At 42.6% G+C, this 20,638-nt stretch overlaps 1 protein-coding gene across 3 annotated transcripts in view; it reads left to right on the forward strand.

The window, feature by feature from the left end:
- Positions 1–20,638, forward strand: part of SUSD4 (sushi domain containing 4) — a 132,703-nt gene that overhangs the window by 50,116 nt on the left and 61,949 nt on the right. For all 3 annotated transcript variants that reach the window (XR_005214831.1, XM_037823194.1, XM_037823198.1), the window contains one exon: positions 15,978–16,190. Coding sequence is in view for 2 of the 3 variants with exons in the window: in XM_037823194.1 (XP_037679122.1) it covers positions 15,978–16,190 (213 nt within the window). In the remaining variant the exon portion in view is untranslated. The remainder of the gene's footprint in view (positions 1–15,977; positions 16,191–20,638) is intronic.

The raw sequence follows: 20,638 nt of genomic DNA on the forward strand, positions 1-20,638 counted from the left end.
ACCTGCATTTGCACACACCAGATCAAAGCCAGATTCTGGTACTTCACTTGAAGGCCTCCCTCCACCTGCTCAGTCCTTGCCCAGAACTGCTCCCTACAAGATCCGCTCTGCTGGTCGGTCTCCCAGGCATTCCTCTGTCTGCCTCCCTCCTCCAGTGCCCTCCCTTTCCATCGTCGACCAGCCAGAGTCTATCTCTCATAGCCCCTAGGAGTGGAGTCACGTAGGGAGAGAGAGCAGGCCAGATGGACCTGGGTTTGAATCCTGGCCCTGTGACCTACTGACTCAGTGACCTTGGGCAAAGTACTTAACCTCTCTGAGCCTCAGTTTCCTCAGTCGTAAAATAGGTGTGTGGCCCTGAGTCCCAGCCCAAGCCTAGCTTTTGCCCTCCACTAGGCATGGCGCTGGTCCAGCAGGTGAGCCCTGTAGAATGAAGGATGGAGGACCCTTCTGGGACAGACTCATCTTCAGGGAAGGAACAGGCAGGAAGACAGGATTGACCCAGGGGCAGGTAGGGATGAGGGGAGAGCCTCAGTCCTACACAGTATCTGTCATACCTTTTCCCCATCTTCTTTCCTCTAGGGATCATTCTGATAACGGGTGTGGGGATCTAAGTGAAGACTGAAGGCGTTATTGCAGTGAGAGCTTTGTAAGTCATGGAGTGCAAGGCAATGTTATGTTGGCAGCCCCATCAGAATGATATAAAAAGGAGAGACATTGTCCCTCACTTCTCCCAGAAACACCTGGCCTACTGCCTGGTTACTGGTTCTGCAAAAATGCTTGAATAGGTCAAAAGACTTTTTGTGGTCTTTAAGATTTTTGCAGGTCACTTTGGGTTTCAGTCAGTATTTGTTCCCATCACTCACCAACCAAGCTCATGCCACACCTCTCCTATGCATCCTTAGTTACCTCAGTGCTTTCCTTCCAGCCTCTGTATTGACATCTGACACCACGCAGGTTTCCCACTTCCTGAGGTTGTACTGTCCGAAGGTCTTTGGAGTCTTTCTTCTAGAGTCTTATATGGAATCGGCCCTATTTTTTCTTTGACCTTTTGAAAACCTGATAATGTAAGTATAAGCTTTTAAGACAGACTTAATAAGTCTGTCATCTCCTTTCCTTGCAATTAGGATTTTCAATCAGCAGGGTCTTTTTCTTATCCTTGTCATCTAATTCTGGAAACCCAGGATAAGAAATAGCTACCCTAGTAATCAGATCTATTCTTTAGGACAAACATTAAATGGCAGATTTTTTTTTTTCACAAATGAACTTAGAAAACATTAAAAGTGAGCGGTGGTCCCAGAGTTCCACTCCTCAGCATCTCCTTTCCCCTGTAAGGCAGAACCCGAAACAACCCATTTTCTAACAGCGAAAGTTCTCAGCAGGCAGAGAACCTGTCAGAGCTCTGCTCGTAGGAGATGTCTGGAGTATTTCTGGATCACCCCACCCCCTTCCTACTTTTGCAGTCTCTATCTGCTTCACTCATTTCTCTTCCTGGGCTTGGGGCTACACCAATATTGCCGCCGCCTCAGAGCGCCCACCCTGAGGCTCAAGACTCAAAGCGAGTTATAGATCTGTCTGACTTTCAGCCCTGCTCCACCCACTGTACCATCAGATTTCTGCTCACTGAATATTTCTCCAGGACTTGGGATGATATTGCATTCAATCCTCATAACTCCATGTGGCAGGTATTATTTTTCCCATTTTTCCAGTCAGCAGACTGAATTTCAGGAAATTAAATGATTTAGTAACCTGCATAAAGTCACAAAGCTAGGTGATGATAAAAATCAGGCTCCAGCCCCAAGTTTTCTGCTCCCCCTCAGCCTTGAGGGCTCTGTGCTCCTTGTTTCTTGCCCACCTCCCCAACTCCACCTGCCACGAGTTAAAGTTGCCTGCCACGGTCTCCTGACTTCACTCTGCAGCTCAGCAAGACTTCTCACCGGGTAACACCGCTTTGTTCCCAGGTTGAAAATGACCTGGGAATGACACTGGCTTTGGCCTCCCCTTTTCAGTGGCCTCTCTGGCAGAGCAGAGGAAGGGAAAAGCGTAGGGATTTTCCTTGAGTCCCAGTTTGAGGTGGCCCAGCCTCACAGCTGCATCTCCATCTTTCTTATCAAATCTGCTACCCTTGGGCCTCAGTTTACCAATCCAGGTCATTCTCATGTTGCATTTGGATAGCCTTTCAGAGTTTTCAAAGCATTTAGGGATCCTTGCCTTCCTGGGCAAGGGTAATTCCAAATCTCTCTTTTTTAGATAAGGTAACTAGGCTCTGGAAGCTTCTGTAATTTGCTGAAGGTCACTTGTCTCTGGGGAGACAGAGCTGGCCTAGCAGCCAGGATTTCTGACCCCGGGTTTGGAACTTTCCCCTCAGCACCAACACGTCTAACCCCATCCACAGAGAGCCTGTGTGAGTGCTTTGATAAGAATCACTTTCTTTCTCTCATGCGGAGTTGGGGCCTAGGCTGCTTTTAGTTCCCAGCCTATCCTATTTGCCAGCTAATGAGACAAATTGTAGGCTCCATAAAGAATTAAATAGCAGCTGCTTCATTTTTTTCCAATTGAACTTTGAAATTATGATGATCTCATTTGCATGGCAGCTCAAGGTATGAATATCTGAGCCCGCAGAATCCAAGAGTCCTTGAATTTAACCAGACTCATATATATTTTTTGCAGACGGGCTGGCATAAAATATTTTGAGCACCGCCGTTCATGAACTGAACCATTAACTGTGCAAATGGAGCAGTGATTCCTGCTCACCGTGTTGGCTGCTAATTAGTGATACCTTACGGGTCGAAGCACTGCCTGAAGCTTCTCACTGGAATAATATCAAAGGGATGAAATTAGAAAATGAATTGAGCTTAGAGAAAATTAGAAAACAGCTGAATCTTACAGCGTAAGATTTCAGCACTAAGAGGAAGCAGACTGAGACATAGGGCAAGCTCGTGTTTCCTAAAACCTAAGTGCAGATTTTTCTGTGCCCCTGCCCTCCCCGCCCCTAGCTGCCAATGATGGTATAAGTTGCATTTGGACAGTAGAGAAATGAAGACCTATCTGGTTCTGTGTCATAGAGGATGGAGATTTGTAAAATTTTGCAAGAAAAACAAACAGCAAAAAGAAAATCTCAGCCTATTTCTGAGTAAACACGTATCTGTAATATTTACCTGTATTCATTTTAAATTAATTTATACTCATATTTGACTGTTCACAGACACCCACCTTCCTCCATCGCTACTGTAACATGTCATTTTAAAGGAACATTTAAAAACCATAACTTAGGACAGAAATCTGCAGGTTAAAAAAGGACAATACTTCCATACCCTTTAGTGATTATGATTTTGTTTTTGCTTTTTTACACAAAGTTGTTCATCAGCATCACAAGACTGTCTGGAAAACATCTTATGTCCTTCGTAACGTTTCCCATTATCCTCCAGGTAGTGTTTAAGCTCAGATCAGAGAGAAAGATCTTTGTTTTGGAAACTGGTGGTATTTCACCAAACTGTTTCCGATTCACCTCCTTTTTTTTCACAAACTGATTAACTCCGTTGAAGACTGAGTATTTATAATAGTGCTTCCGAAATTAAGTAATTTCAGATAGGATGTAATGGTTCATTATCAATCCCAACCAGAAGGCTGTTTTTTCTCAGCATCCATCTGTTTTGTTTTCTCTCCTGGTCTCCTGGTTCCTGCCCAGCGTGAGCACCATTTATTTTCAGCATGCAGGAGACCCTCTTGGGGGAAGAAAGCTGTAAACCCAACCAGCAGCGTTCTCGATGTCAACAGCCCTCTGACATTTACTGCAGACCTTCACAGTCCTGGGCAGTTCAGGGTTAACGCTGCCCCTCACGCAGGGAGATGATGTAGGGGAACCACTGAAAGGGTGTTATGGTATTTGCAGGTGTCTCTGTGGAATTTAATATGCACCAAAGCGGAGTCTGTCCTCTGTACTAGACTTCTCTTACAGAATCTCACTGTTTTTAATTTTTGAGACTGGGTCTGCAGAGTCATACAGGCCATTTCTCACCCTCACTTACTCCCTTGCCATTAGGATTTAATTTTTTAAGAATAACAATCGTTTCCTGATTATAAATGTTCATTGTAGAGCATTTGAAAAATAAGGAAATGTGTAAAGAAAAATATAAAAATCTCCCATCAACCTTCAACCCCAAATAACACACTTAATATTTAGGATATATTTTTTCCTTTCTTTTTTCCTATGTGCAGGCCTACTTGTTGAATCCTAAAAAAAGCATACTATGTACACTGTTTTGCATTTTGTTTTTTTAGTTAATTTTATATGTGGGCAATTGTCCCACCAATCACCAACGGGCCATGAGTGAGGCCCGCCCGTCAGTCTGCAGGCACACCCAGGTGCTGTCCAGCCAGTGTCCCAGAGTTGTCTCATAAACTGACTGTAGAACCCAACAACAAAACTCTGGGGGAGCTCATGTGATACTGTATAAGCAACATAGATCCAAAGGAAAAGCCAAATTACCCTTGTTTTGTGAAGGATAAGATCAGAAAACCCTCTAATAGGAGGTTGTCCAAAAAAGACTAGTCTCTTGGCAATGACTTTTTTCCAGGGTCTCATGCATTCTGGAAAAGCTGCTACTAGGGTAGCTCCTCCCTGTTCATACCAAATTTACATACCAGGAATGAAGTTTAGCCTGGAGATGTTTGCACCCTGTTTGTACCAAACTTGCATGCCAAGAATGAGGCTTAGCCTGTGCATGTGTGCATGTGTGTGTGCATGTGTTATGTGTGTCTCTCTGTGTGTGTAGGGGGCGGACTTGGGAAGCTCCTTCTCCACATCCGCTTTCACAGGGTCAGACAAGACTCCTGGGCTTCTTTGGTGCTAGATGTGAAAGGAACCCCTGGCAGCTGCCATTTTGCCACTACTCCTCAGTTCTCTGGCCAATGTCTTATTGCTCTCCTGGGAGGGCACCAGCTGCCCCTTAGAGCCCTTACTCCTACTCCCGACAGCACCCCACTAACCCGAAGCACCACTCCAAGCCCAGCCCTCCGGCCCATGGGGTTACCCATGCTGACCCTTCCTCTGAGTACGGCCTGTGAAGTCCCTGCTCCCTCCTCTCCAGAGCCTCTGTCCTCCCTGACACTGCCCCTTTCTGCTACCTTCAGACTAAGCCTTCTTCTGCTAACAGAGACAACTAATAATGAACAAGCAGACAGCACAGTGCAAGGTATAAATGGAATTCTTCGCGGCCATTTCAAAGAAGGAGGCCTCTCTCTGTGCAGTGGAGTGCAGTGATCTTCAAGGTAGTTAGGGTTCAGCGTGTGGGCAAGGCCACCTCTCCATTCCTAGTTCTACCTCGAATCCCATTGATCTATTGCATCAAGTGTTTTAATGGCTAACCCCACTATGCTCCATGATGGTTTGTGGGAAGAGGGAGAAAAACAACAACTCCCTCAATGCATAAGAAGAATAATGTTCCCTCAATATTTTTAGTCAGAAAAGTGCTACATACTCTATACAAAGAATTAGTTCACAGAGTCATCCTTATTTAGAGGAATTCCCTTACATTTGAAGATCCGTGTTCATTGTTCTGGAGGTAAATTTAGTAAAAGGTACACGTGCCATCGTGTCTTGGTGCCCACCCCAGCAGGGAAAGTGTTGTACGCCCTCTCGGAGGATTGCTTTGTGGCCCACAGAGTGGGAAGAAACCTGGATTAGGGGTCTGTACCCCAGTTTGGACAGTCATTTAAACTTTTTGGGTCTCAGATTGCTCAGCTCTAAAATGAGGGAAATTATTTTAGATGATTTCTAAGATCCCTTCTGGCAATAAGATTTTGTAATTTTTCTATTCCTGAAAGATTTCAACTTATATATACTTGCATATTATTTTGTAGTTTTCAAAATGTGTTATAAAAATCCCATTAGTAGGAGAGAGAGGTGATAAAAATTTGTATTTAAAATTACTTACTATTTTTGTAAATTCTCCTGCCACGTTGAGATAAAGGATCTGGTGTCACAGTTGCCAACAATTGATCAGTGAGTGGCTGTTGAGCTTTGACCAAAGAGGACCAATTCATAAGGAGACTGAACAGAAATGGTAGTTACTGGAACATCTGTGCAAGTCGTTGATGATGAATTCATATAGATGATGGAAGCAAGGTTTTTCTCAAGCTGATTATCCTAAAAACAAACAAAAACCACAACAAAGCCCTAATCCTGTTTTTTGATAAGCATGTACTGAGGTTCACTTGTCAATGGACCAAAGATAACCTCAGAGGTGAAAGAGGACAGTGTTCCTGCCCAGTGCTTGTTGAAGTCCGTCAGCAATTTCAGGTCCATGCTTCTGTTTCACGTAGCGTCTTCCTCCCTCCTCCCTACCCACCCCCCAAGTCTATTAGAGTCACCCAGTGGCGCTTTGGAATGTAAATAGAGATTAAAAATCTCACAGATGATCTGGGCTCATTTGTGGGTGAATAATGGGGAGGGAATAAGCAGTATTTCCAAAAAGATTGTTTTAAAGTTTTTACTTTTAACAGTTGGATTTTCATAATGCAACTGTGCAAACTAATCCTTTCAAACTGCTATATTGATCTCACGGGGTTGTGTGTATAAAATGAGATGTGTATGTAAAATGCTTTTTAAACTGTGAAGTTCTGTTCATGTGGAAGACAGTTTTAGTATTGCTCTGAAACTGGTGATCTCGGGGAAAAAAAAGGAAATTTGTTTGGGTTTGTATTTTAAGCAACAAATATCCATGGGTATTTTGAGAATGAGCTCTAGGATTTTTTTCTCTTTCCAACCACCTGTGAATTGACATCTGGGCTGCCTCTAAATGAGCTTTGGGCGGTTCTTACTAATTTTTATCAAAAAGAGACTAGACATTGTGGAATACAGACATGGAAGGGACCTAAAAATCCATCCGGTTGCCTCATTTAATAGTAAGATATTAAAACCTGGGAAGGTCAGGTTTCTCGTCCAGCATCTCAGAGCCAACTAGACAGGCAATGCTAATTGTACGCGACAATGATTTGCTTAAGAAAAGAATTACATCTTTAACCATATCAATCAGTGTTTAAATATATCCATACTCTTTCTTAAATGTTTTGATAATTGATAATCCCCAAATTTATATCTACTAAAAATTTCCATGACACCCATCTTTCTGTTGAAGAAAGGGATGCTCAGGTTTTTCTGATGAATGGTTTCCTGTGCTTGCTTTATTTCAAGCAGATCCAGGTTTATTCTGTTTTTCCATGTTGTGATATCACAGTATAGAATAATTTTGTTATGTTGATGGGCATGTTTTTATGGAACAGTGTCATGAGACTGGAGTGAAAATCACATTATGAGTTAGCATTGTTATCAGTTTTATTGGCACTGAAACTGAGTGAAAGGATTTAGGAATAATTGAGTAATCAAAGTGAATTAAATCAAAAAGGGGAAGTTTCAGTTCTGGCACCAAATGGGGAGTGCTATGACTTCCACATCTGTGTACTTTATCCATTTTAATCAACTCTAAATTATGCTATTAAGGCTTATTTTTGCTGTGTTTACTTGCTCAGACATAGCAGGCTTTATATTCATCTCTGGATATTTCTTGAAACACTAAATCATTTTCACTATTTCTAAGGGAAAGTTATCTAACTTGATTACTAGCTAAATATTCAGAGTTGCTGTTATATTTACAGCCTTGGGTGCAGTGTTCAGTGAGCTCCAAATACTGAGCCTTCCGCAAGATATATTCTGCATTCCCCAACTCTTTGTTGTCTTCAAAAAACTAGGTTTAAGTGGTGTCTCATCAGTTTAAATTTGCTTAATAAATAGTATATCATGCTATTATTATGGCAGAAATATTACTCTAGTAACTAGTCCATCCTTGCTTTCTAGTGTTTCTTTGCTGTGTTTCCCAAGGGATATTTTTGCAGTGAAAACTCTTTTTAGTCTAATAAATGGTAGCAGTAATCAGCTTCCCCTTTTCCCCTCAAATAGCTTGTAAATATGTAATTGATAATACACTGAATTATGGAATGTCATAGTGCTAAATTCACAAATAAGAAAATTAAATTGGAAGCCTTTGATTTCCTTTGTTGGATTTTTTATTTTGTTTCTTATTGGAAAATTTGTCTTTAACCTCTTCTTTTGCTCTGAGCTCTTTCCTCATAAATCCGTGGTGTTTTCTGTTTGCTTGTTTTGGTTTTGTTTGGTGCCCAGGAAGATACAACTATCCCAGTGCCTAGGGAGGACCAGCTGGCATCTCTTAGAACAAAGGCCAGAGATGTCTGCATCAAATGCTGCATAGTTTTCCCCTCTGAGCTTGGCTCTTCATTTAGAGAAATCAGAGTTCAGTTCGCTGGGGGTTGTGTATTGCCATTGACTATTTTGTGGTCTAGCAGTTTGGCCAAGGAAAAACTCCTTTTAGAAGTGTTTGTTATTCTGAGTTTAATAGCTCTTTTCAAAGACACTTAATTCTAGTGCGTTAGGAAAGACAATTTGTTTGGATATTCTTGGAAATTAAGGTGGCTCTAGGAAAGAAGATTGCCTTTCTATGAAACTATATATATATGTTGATGTTCTTTAGGGACCAGGCTGAATATTAAAATAACTGTTTACATACATTTATTGTGCACTTAACCATGTACCAGTCACTGCTTTACATATATTTATATCTCACTTAAACTTCACAGTAGCTCTAGAAGTAGGTGCTATTAGTTTACCCATTATATATAATATATAAAGATACTTAGGTCACAGAGAGGTTAAGTAACTTACCAAGATTGCACAGCTAGAAAAAGAGTCAGGATTCAGAGAGGGTAATTTCACTCCAGAACCTGTTCCCTTAAGCACCAACTACATTATTTGAATTACTTGTATATAATACATTTATTTATACACATATATATACTTTTATATATAAACACCATATATTTAAATATATGTTTTCAAATATCATGACAAGGGGGAATATATTTAAGGCAGTGTTTTTCAAACTTTTTAAATTATGACCCACTGAAAGAAATATATTTTATATTGCAAATTAGCATGCATGCACAAATAAAGCTGGTAAAACCACACAAAACAATATCCATTCTTACCATAAGCTATACCCTTTGACTTTTCCTCTCTGTTTCATTTCACTTCTAAAAAGTACTGGTTATGACCCTTAAAATTATTCCATGACCTATTACAGGGTCACATTTTGCAGATCAAAAACTACTGAAAGTCCTAAGCTTGTTCTTCAGTAGGTCCAGTTCATACTGTTTGTTGTTTAATGAGTGACTGTCAGCCCCTTTTCCCCCAGAGCCCAGCTCCTTGCCTGTTTGTTGACAGAGTGAATGTATAAATGGATTATAATTTTTCTTTCCTCATCTCTAATTTTTTAAGTTCCATTCTTCCCTTTTTCCCTTTTCTCTTTAAAAACAAGAGCTGGGATTTTGCCAAATGTGGCAATTATTTAGATTGGAACAGAGAAGTCAAGAAGAGATTTAATTATTTTGTTAAGGAAATAGATGTTACAAAATGAATTCTTATAAAGAAAATGACATTTTTCCCATTGATTTTAATTGTAATTTTAGCAGTATTCTGTATCTCCTGCTGTCTTCACCACATGCTGATTCCTGTAAGGTCTTCTTTGGTCTGCTCTGGCTTCTCTTCTAGAGGCAGGTTGGAAGGGGCATACCTCTTCCTCCAATTCTAAGATATTCCAGGGCAACCTCGGGCCCAGTTTAGTTGAATCTTTCTAGCATTTCTTGGAGTGCTTTGGGAGCCCCTAAACTATGACTGTTGGGGGGAGGTCTTCTGAGTGTTTAAGCCTGACCGTGGCTCGGGCAGACCTCCGGAATATGTAGAACTTCTCTAGAATCTCAACCTCAGAAGGAGCACTTCATTTGCTGTTAGCGCAGACACTTCAGATGTGCTGGTGGGCAGGGCATGGACCAGCCCAAAAGGACAGTGGCTACAAGGTGGCTGGAAACTTCTCGCATGGCAGGGAGTTCTGTGTCACCAGATCACCTGGGGCCAGAGTGGTGTGTTTTAAAGTGTTGGTGTTAGGTAATTGGTTCATGTGCTTAATAGGCTTTGCCTAATATGATTGGTTTAATGTTGCCTCTCTCCTCCTCTTCTTTTTATTGCTGATGCCTTGTTACAGACACAGCACTAGCTCAAATCTTTTCTGGAATAAGGCAGGATATCACTATATGTTCATTTGAAAAAAGAGGCTAAGAGCACAGGTTCTTGAAATGGTGCAGAAACTCAAAGGTGGTGTAAGGAGAGGGTTGGCAGTAAGGAAGTGTTCAAAGAGGGCCCCTCATCCATAGATGTCAGGACCTACGGGATTCATTTTAGTTTATGTTTATTACCCAACAAGCCCAGGTAACTAAACTTTCAGAATCTTTAAAAATGAGAAAGGTTTTTTGAAGATTTTTTTCTCTAATAAGACAGAAGGATTTCCATCCTGGTGTAGAGGTTTATTGAAGCAGTGATGTTATTCTATTAGGTGGTTTAAAAGAAACTTTATCTGCATGGCTGGTGATGAGAAAAAGGCAGATTTCAGTCCATGGGAAGCTGGAGTTAGAATGTTCAGAATCTAATGCAGGAAAGCCCTCGGTGGCTTCTTCAAGCCAGCCTCATCTTTCTCCTTTTACTCTATTACTACTGAAGGCAATATGTTCTCCAGTCTTTAGGATTCATAAAACCGAAATCCGGGGTTAGGGTGTATCTCTCCAAGGGCAGTGTTCATTATCAGAAATGTAGTACAGAACCATGCTCTGCTCAGTAGGTGTGTGATGACTGAGTTCTTGAATGTTAGGTGACAAGTCAGGTTCCCCAGCCCCACCATGCTGAGACTGTGTGCTGGGAGGTGTTGGCTTTGGGGGAATTGTGAGGATTGTTTCCTATTAAATCATTAAACATTTGAGCATCACCATTTTCTTAGCCCTGTTTTAACAGACATGGGGACTCAAAACATTTAGAAATGTTTTCCTCAAAGAGTTTGCATGGATCGTCAAGATTGGAGGCTATTCACAAACTGAAATATAACAGGAAGAGGCTTAGTGTGGTCAACATTGTGGAAAGGGCACTGGAGTGGGTTTCCAAAGACCCAAGTTTGAGCTCCAGCTCTGCCACTGGCTGTCAGAGCCAGTGTGGGCCAGTCACTCCTCTGGGAGACAGAGGGGCCTGAGGAGGTGACTTCCAAGATGATTTAATGCCAACTGTGTGAGGCTGGCGTGAAGTCTTGGGGTGGAAGGGGGTTGGAGGGTTTCTTGTGATCCCTGTTAAAATTTGCAGATGTTCCTATTTAAACTCAAGCAAAGGGTCATCATCCTTTCCCACTAGCTCCAGGACCCTCTCACTGTGTAAGTACATAGAGTATCAAGTTTTTTTCTATATCCTGTTTTTTCCCCAAAGACTCATATAGCAGTTTACAGAGAAATGGAAACCCAGCCCTAGTTCTGAATTAATTTGGCTACATTTGATACAGTCTTCCTTTCTAGAGTATGACTTTTCAGTTAGAATAACCCAAAAGATTGCTTTTCACACCTCTTTCATTTTTATGATACTTTTCAAAGACTTGTTCTGTTGCTCACAGTAGAACCCGTCAGACAGGGTTCAGCAGGCTCAAAAGTAACCACACCAGAAGTGTCAAGACCTAATAATGAGACTGAGCATTCGGTGCATTTCTTTGTGTGGGAAGGCAGGGGCACTCACAGTCTGTTACTACCACATTTTTTGGTCTGGAAAAAAGAAAAAGAGAGACTTTGCCCTCCATTGAGAACCAGAGTGCAAATTACAGTTCTGCCCTTGACTTTTTTTCTGGGATCACAAACGCTGGGCAGGAAAACCAGTGCTAGTGATGGCAATGGCAGCTCCCAAGAGGCTGATGAGGGCCAGAAGAGGCTTATTTGTGACAGACCAGAGGGAACGGCAGGGTGGGGCTGCTGACCCTGGGCCCCCACCCCACAAGCTGCTTACCTGAATTCAGGGATCCCAAAATAGCATCTTCCAGAGTGCAGGAATAGATGATGCTCTTGTCATTAGCATTCTTTAAAGTGCCTAGTCCCTTTGGGAAGCCTTTTGTCTATAAGTGATGCATCCTGAATGGTCTTTAAGAGAAACTGCTAGGGGATGCCCCTCCGAGGACTTAGTACAATGAAATGTTCCCTTCTCCCATCCCCCCAAAAAGCAAACACACTGGAAATTTTTCTGCGAATTCTTTTCTCCTCTTGGAGCTCTGGCCACTTGGTTCTGAAGCATAAGCAGAATTTTAAGAATGGGAGGGGAATTGGTGAGGACTTCCAGAATACAGGTTCCTAGGATGTATTTGAGCAAGCCCACAGACAAGTTATTTTTCACTCCTTTTCCCTAACACCTAAATCAGCCTCCCCCCACCCCCTTAATGGCTGCGTTATCTGATGGTGCTGATGATCATCATTATGGAAGGGCGCTAACAGAACAGCTCTGCAGAAAAACAATCCAGCCTGGGAATTGATCTGCTAGGGGGTAATTTGAAAAGTGGAATCTGAAGCTCTGGCAAGCCCGAGAAAATTACTATCTTGCTCAATAGGATTAGTTGTCCAAGATGAAGAATATTTTCTTCTTATACCATCCTGTATTCTGATTGTTCTGTTTTCACCACGTGCTTTTTCTCCTCTTTTGTCCCAATGCTGGATTCCATGGCTAGCAATTCCTGATTTTCAGCACAGTACCAGGCATGAAAACATAATCAGAGATTAATATGGTTATATGAAAGTGGACTGAAAGTGTTCTTTTAAAAGGGAAGGAATAAGTAGAGAAAGAATATGAAATTGGGTTTATAAGGGAAATCTGCTGCTCTCACATTGTCATTTTCATGAGGCTCTCATTTATTTATTAGAGAAAAAGTCATTTTTCTGAAGGAATTCAGGGCTGGATCTTCACCTCTCACTTGTATTATCTGTCTGTCTCCAAGTGAGAACAGCTTTGTGACCAGAAGGGGTTTGACCAGCCCAGGCTCATTTGTTAGCAGGAGGTGATTGGCTAAAAGGTGTGTGTGTGTGTGTGTGTAGGGGGCTGCAGTTGTCTCAACCAAATCCCTAGCATACACCTACCTGTGGCTCCCAGGTCAGAGCAGGAGGAGAGCTGACGTGTTTGGAGCTGTGGATTGGGAGAAGGTTGTAAAACACTAGGGAATGTGGGCCACTCAGGTGGGGAGAAGAGAGCAGTGTACTAGGCTGTTGGGAGGGAGTGTGTCTGTGCAGTAGTGCATTTCTCGCCTCCCTTCTCTGTGTAATACGTAAGCTTGGACTATTGGGCTACAGGTGTTACTGTTTGGTGAGGGGGGCAGGGACAGTTGCCTGGAGTCCAGTAGAGTGGCTGCCATGCTCTCCATTCACCCCCCATCCTTCCTTAGCAGCACTTGTGGAATGCCCTCTGTGGGCCAGGACCCTGTGTGCTAGGTGCCGAGGAGATGAAGAATAAGACCTGGTCTCGCCTCCAGGAGTTCACTGCCCGGTGTGGGAGCAGCAGAGTGAACCTGTGATGACTGAGTGAGGAGCCCTCTTAGGAGAGGTGAGCCCAGGCGCCTGATGGGACCACGATCGCCTGCTCTGGCTCTGAAGGTGGAGGAAAGGCTTTCCGGAAGAGGGGCCGTTTACGCTGAGTCCCAGTTTAAATAAGCTGAGCATGTTATGGGGAATGTCCTCCCCTTGGTGGAGGTTCCAGCATAATTCCCTTCCTGCCTCAGTGGAAGACAAGTCCCTCCTCCAAGGTTTGGGCCCCACCCCACCTGCCCCTCCCTCCCTCACCCTCATCTGCAACCTTTCTTTCTCCATGTTTTGCTCCCTGCTGTGTAAAATGTATTCAGATCTTTTTCATCTTAAAATTGTAAAGCAACAACAATAAAAGCCCTCCCTTGACCCTAACCCCGTGTTCGGCACACACTAAGCATCTTGGGCGAGAAGTCCACAGTTACTGTCACACTTCCCTCTCCACATGGGCAGACAGGCTTCCTCCCAGAGGATACCTCTCTAACCTATAGGTGACATCTGATGTTGCCCATTCCTTCTGTCTTAGTTTCCTAGGGCCTCCACAACATAGTACCATTTTGCAAGGCTGGTATGTTAAAGAGTGTTAGATATCTCGTTGATCCCATATCTGGGTGTTACTGGAAGCCAAGTGAATTCTCCAGGAGCTCCAGGAATCTTGTCTTCTGGGTCAGGATTTGAGATTTCACAAGACAGCAGAGGCTGTTCCTGCCCCTGCTGTGTCTTGATGGTGCTCATTCGTGGCACACATTCAGTGCCTATTTGGATCTGTCTAATGATTTTTTGTCTAATGAGTGAGGAGGTTGAGCCGAATCCCTTGGTAGCTCTGTGACGTTTGCATTCCCTTCCTGTGAGTGTACGTTTGGGGCATTATGCACATAGAGGCTCCCCTTCCTTGCTCCTGACCTTCCCTAGCCAGCTCATGAATAAGGGTGTCTTCTTATTCCAGTGGTCTGAGGACAAGACCTTTAGACATTCCCCCCACCCCAACAACTAGTCAATTGGCAAGGGGTCCTGGAACTGAAACGCTGCACACACCTATCCCTCCTTGAGTCCCCACCACTTTCCTGTCCTTCAGGCCCCATCACCTCTTATCCACACCATTGCCCTGGTCTGCCACCTGAGCCTCTGGGCTCTCTGTCCTTCAGTCAATCCCCAAGCTGCTGTCCTCACCCTCAGTACTCACTGCTGTGCTCCATGGCCCCACACAGGCCTCCCTGCTCAGCCTCGCTCGCTAGGGTTGCCCCAATGAGTCTCCAGTGCCCTTTTCCAACTCTGCTTATTCATTCAGCAAACATTTGTGGAACGCTTTCTGTGCTGGACATTGTGGTAGATTCTAGGGACAAGAAGGTGAAAAAGTCACAGGACTTGTCAGGGAAGGGCTCACAGCCAGGTATGAAAGTTGGCCATTCTAAAAATAATTCGAGACAGAGCTACATTTATGTTCTAGTCAGGTAACAAAGAGGGGAATGATGAACTCTGCTTGGTGGAGTTAGGGTTTGGGGGACAGTGGGTTAAAGAAGGCCCCAGAGGAGGAGGTGCCTGAACCTGGCCTTAAAGAGGAGGGGGTGCTTCCCTGGGGTCGGGGGAAGCACCCCCAGCACATCTCTCCCACACACCCTGGGTCATAACTGTCAAGTCCGCTGGCTGGTCCCTAAGCATGCAAACACGCCCTGCCCTCTGCCAGCCCCCGGCCTCACTCATGCTCTTCCCCCTGTTAGAATGCCATCCATACTCCCTTCCACAAAATCCTGCCTATGGAAATCTTGCCCATCCTTCAAGATTCCATCTTCTCCATGAACATTTTCTGATCATGTCCCCCTCCACAGCTCCCTTCAGCATTTTTTTAAAACTTTATTTCTCAAAAATTTAAAAAAAACAAACATTTCAAACAAAACAAGGTAATAGGAAAAACAAATATCCTAAAATAAAATAAATAAAAGCTACATTGCTCCCAATGTACTCCAACCATACCCCAACAAAATTAACGAACAATAGTTGTTCCTGACCGTTACCATATCTTTAAGATTACCCTCAATATCTTTTCTGTTCTTATTAGATTATGTTTCCCCTTCACTAGTTTCTATCTCTAGGTCCCCTGTGTTCTATGATATAAGACACTTGTTTTATGTTTTTCACAGAGTTCACATTAGTGGTAACATACAATATCTCTCCTTCAGCATTTTTATGTCTGTTGTGGCACTTAGCATTTTGTATTCCTTTCATGCGTTTACTTTTCCTAGTCTCGCCACTATGTATAACCCCCTTGAAGGGCTAACTTTGAACTGAAAACTCTAACAAGCGCATGTCTGAGTGAAGAGCAACATGCGGGATGAAATGTGCAGGGATGTCTATAAGTGTGTGCAGTAGAGTGGTTGTGTTCTTGGAGTGGTCCAAGGTGTATGAAACAATACAGAACCAGTCATTTATCTAGGAAGACCCCCGGCATCTGAGGAATATATTCAGAGGTCCTTTTCCTCTCTCTGTTGATGTAGGGTTCGATGACCTTCACGTGTGTGCTGACCCAGGCGTCCCTGAGAATGGCTTCCGGACCCCCAGCGGAGGGGTTTTCTTTGAAAGCTCAGTAACCCGATTTCACTGTCAAGATGGATTCAAGCTGCAGGGCTCTACGAAAAGACTTTGCATGAAACATCTTAATGGAACCCTAGGGTGGATCCCAAGTGATAAACCCATCTGCGTGCAAGAAGGTAAAGTGCTCACCTCCCTGTGGAAACAACTCATGTGGCTCAGCTTGCATAGGCTGCAGGTGTCCGAGGCTGAATGTCCCAGAGGGGCAAATACCCTGGGTTGTTTTGCTTCGGGTCTAAACCTGTGTGATGACTGAAAAGCTTGAGTGTGTAGTGTGGGCTGGGATAGGGGGTAAATTAATCTCAGCATTTGAGGTAATAGTCTTCATCTCTATCTCAATTACACCCAATTTATCACCATTTTTGTCAATGCAAGAGAGCACCTCAGATAACATTAGGGCTATTTATTATTAGCCTGCCAACTCAGCACTCCTTTCCATGTTACTCAATAAAAAGTGCCATAAATATATTGTCCCAAAACTGCATATAATGATTCAGAAGATGTATGTTACTCAGAGGAGTAAATCAATTACTCCTTATCAGTTCACTGTTAGATATGATTCATTTAAGGAAAGAAAAAACTGGCAAGCAATGGAAGAGTGACAAGGTAGACATTTACAGCAATTATCCCTAAATTTATTGATTGTTACAAGTTATTCATTTACTTCTAGTAATGATCCCTAATTCTGTTGGTTGAAACAAACTGATTTTTTTTTTATTCTAAGTAGATACATTTAGAGTTTTAAAAATGCATTGAGTTTAACGAATTGGAATGCCAAATTGTTGATTATGTATCTCAGAGGATCAGCAAAGCTGAAGAAGGAATGGCATGAATCAAGAATTAATTCTAGCCCCAAATTTCCATGAGGCAAAGAACTTACATTTCATTGGGTTCATTAGAAATTAGTTTCCGTTTCTCTTCATAACATTATTGATTGTGCTTTCAGATGGTGCTTTTATAATAATGATTTGTAAAATACTGTTCTGATTCTGTGTATATTTTCTCTATGAAACTTTTAAAATAATTCAAGTCAACAAGCATTTATTGAGCATCTATTATATGCCTCCCTACTGGAATTACAGAGGATGGAGAAGATAGTGTCTTTGCCCTTGAACTACTTGCTATCTTTTTTTTATCTTCAAGGTAAAGGGAAAAAAAGCCAAAATTAGTATAATAAAGAGTTAAGGTTTTAAAAAATAAATTCATTTTCTCCTCTTGCATGTGGCCCATGCAAATTGTGGTTTCCATAAGATTCTATTTAATTCAAAGTCGATTTGATTCATATATGCAGACCTCCCTGCAAAAACCTGTTGCCCAAGATACACAGTACTTAAAACCCAGACAAGCTCAGCAACATCAGAGAACAAAGAAAACCAAAATAGGCTTCCTGGTCACCTGTTATTTTATCGTCCTGGAAAAAAAAAAGCCTATCTACTTTTCAGATGAACTTCTTTCCAGTCCTGTCCATAACTACGTAATATATGTTAATTCCAAGAAAGGGAGTGAAAATCACCTTGGAGTGGGGAGTCTATTGCACAGGTCTGCACGCATAGTTCTCAACACAGAGATCCAAATGTGTGGGGTGGCAGCTATAATGTAAAACAAGGCCAGGGGTTTCCAGAGGAGGGTCCAGGATTCCGTATTCCAGTCGTGATGTTAGGCTTTACTCAACATTTGGGAAAGTATGGAAGAACAGATGTTGCTTCCTGAATAACTAGGATGTATTTATTTTTAATATTAATGGGAATTTTCCTAGTCCTTGAAAGATCTGTATAAAGAGATAGCTTCTGTTTCCCTGACAGTGAAGAAAATCATGGTTGTTAATGTCCTCGCCCTTGCTTATTCTGTGGTTTGTAGGGGTGGAGGCATAGCAGAGAGGAAGCTAAGCCTGTTTTTTTCCCCCCTGTTTTGTAAATGGCCCTTGTTCCCTGATCAGGATTTATGCTAGGCAAATAGTAAAGGCTGCTGAATTCATTTGTTTCCCTTGTCAGGTAACTCTTAGAAGGATAATGAATTTTTGTAGTGGTGGTAATAATAATAATATCAGTAGTAAGTTGTCACATTTTTATAGCTCATTAAAGTTGAAAGGTGCTTTCAGATTCACCATCTCATTTAATGTGCACTACCAGCCTCAAGATGAGTCCACATTGGGAAACCGAGGCTCAGAGACATTTGGTCCCTTTGCCAAGGTCACACAGCTGATCAGTAAGTACCAGAGCTGGAACTAGTTCTAAGCCAGCATTTTTTCCTCTACAAGGTTGTGTCTGACCTTCTTTGTATCACAAAATCACCACTCTAATCAATTACATGAGAGCAAATTACTACAACAAACAACATCATGTTGTTTTCAGGTTGAAGGGACTTACAGAAATCGTATAACCCAAGCCTTTGTGCTGATTTAGTTTTTGTTTGACCAGTAGAGAAACTGAGTCTCAGAGAAGTTAAGATCTTTCCCAGAGTTAAATGGCAATTTAGGGACAATGTTCTAGCCCTAGGTCTCCTGACTGTCTCCTGGGCTTGTTCCAGTCTTCCATGCTGCAGCCAGTTCTGCCTTCAGCACAGATTTTTAAATATTAAGTTCCTGTGTCTCAAAATGCTTTAGAAGAGTAAAGTGCTCTACAGATGCAAAGTGGTATTAGTTAAATGTTCTCTTGGGGCTCACACAGATTCCCCCTTTTATTCTCTGCCTCCCTCTGACACACGGATCAGTCATCCTCTGTTCTCATGTGGCTCCTTTATTCCTACCTAAATTGCTTAGTCCAAGTAAACTCAATTTACAGACTTTTGGACTGATATTAGAAGGAATGAATTATGTTTTTTTGGAACCTGAAGCCTCCAACTTGAGAGATGTCTATGCTCCGTCAAGCTGCTTCTGTAAGACGGGAGGCTGCACATTCCTAGGTGTGGGTGAAAATATTTATGGTCCAGGGAGCGGGAAAGGTGACCTGTGTGGTGGAGGGGAGACTGTGCAACTGGCAGGGGACTGAAAATAAGCCTGGAGCACAGGGAAGTGGACATGGCAAATACAGGCTCTAAAGGCCCCTGTGGTGGCCCCCATCTGGGTTCTCCTTTCCAAAATCACTTCAGCTGTGCTCTCTGGGGGACACTTTCCCCATAAATGAATCCCCACATTGTATAAGAAAAGCAGAGGGGAAATAAGATTGACGTTATATAAATTCACTTTGCAAACACTTACTCAACACATATGCAAAATCTGGATGTACTAAGATGCCGTCCCCACCCTTGAAACCTTACAGTACTGTGATGATTTAGACCATGGTTTGCACACCATAAAGCAAGTAGTATATTTTAAAAATAAATATCCCAGAGACATTAAATTAAAATTAATTTGGGATCCATTTATATTATGAACAGATATTTTGGAGTGGGAAGAGTGATCATCCTATGTCTTGCCAAAACCTACTTATTATCATTGTAATGAAAATATTTCCTTACTTCACCATCTCTTGATATGGCTGTGATACAGAATACATCTCAGCTTTTATGTCGGTGGTTATACTAACCAGACAGAAGACCGTGTTTTGTTTTTTAATAGAGAATGAGGTAAATAATTATACATGGCTCCTGAGTAGGAGTGTTGTCTTATTTCAGTTATGAGACAAGGTGCTACAGCACCTGAATCCATCCTCCCTTAGGATTCTCCTTCCTGGGAAGGGAGTGTATGGTATTTCTTAAAGCAGACCCCTATAGCTTGAGATTCTGCTTCTGCATGGATTCAAGTGGTTACTTGAGCCCCTTTGGATGCAGATGCAAGGATACAGAAACACAACATTTTCTTTTCTTCTTTGAGCATCCTTTTCTGGAGTATGCACCGTTGGTGGTGGAGGGAGACTAAACTAGAGCTTCTGCAGACTTAAATTTTTATGAAATGGGGTTTCATTATTGGAGGACTTCTTCACACAGCTCTTCTCTACAAGGTGGAGGAAGCTTTTTCTTTTATCTTAACCCTTTTCCTTGAGCGCCCTGAGAAAAGTTAGTGACTGCACTGGTCACTCGGTTTCAAGTAAATATCAGATAAATCCATATGAAGCAAATAAAAAAGTGTTTTCATGAAGCCAGAATCCTACAGGTCTAACAGGCTTGTTAAAGTGAGTGTCTTTAACAAGTGAGGTTCCAGGAACAGCTTAAAATCACTGTGGGGCTCTGCTTTACAGTCCCAGCATACCGCAATTTAGAGAACCTACCTAAGGCTTCTGCAAGCATCACTTATTTTAAAATGAACAGACTAAGCAGAAGACTTTCAGGAAATTCTCCTTCTGTAAGTCAGTTCCTTTTGGGCTGGGGAGGAGCAAAAAGGTGCAAGTAGGAGACAAAGGATTATTTTAACCACAATTTTAATGCACACCCAAAAGTGCTGTCCTGGTAGGGAGAGCCCATCTCGGAATGGTTTGCCTGGCTGTGCAAGGGGCCACCCACCAGTGTAGGCACGGCTCTTACACCCTCTGTATCACCTACAGCTCCATGTGAGTGGCACAGGGTTAAAGGTGCACCATTCCCACCGTGAATGAACGAGTGTCCCTGTTCCTCCATGTCCTCTGCAGCATGC

This window comes from Choloepus didactylus, chromosome 2, assembly GCF_015220235.1.
Source record: "Choloepus didactylus isolate mChoDid1 chromosome 2, mChoDid1.pri, whole genome shotgun sequence".
In the NCBI taxonomy this organism is placed as follows: domain Eukaryota; kingdom Metazoa; phylum Chordata; class Mammalia; order Pilosa; family Megalonychidae; genus Choloepus; species Choloepus didactylus.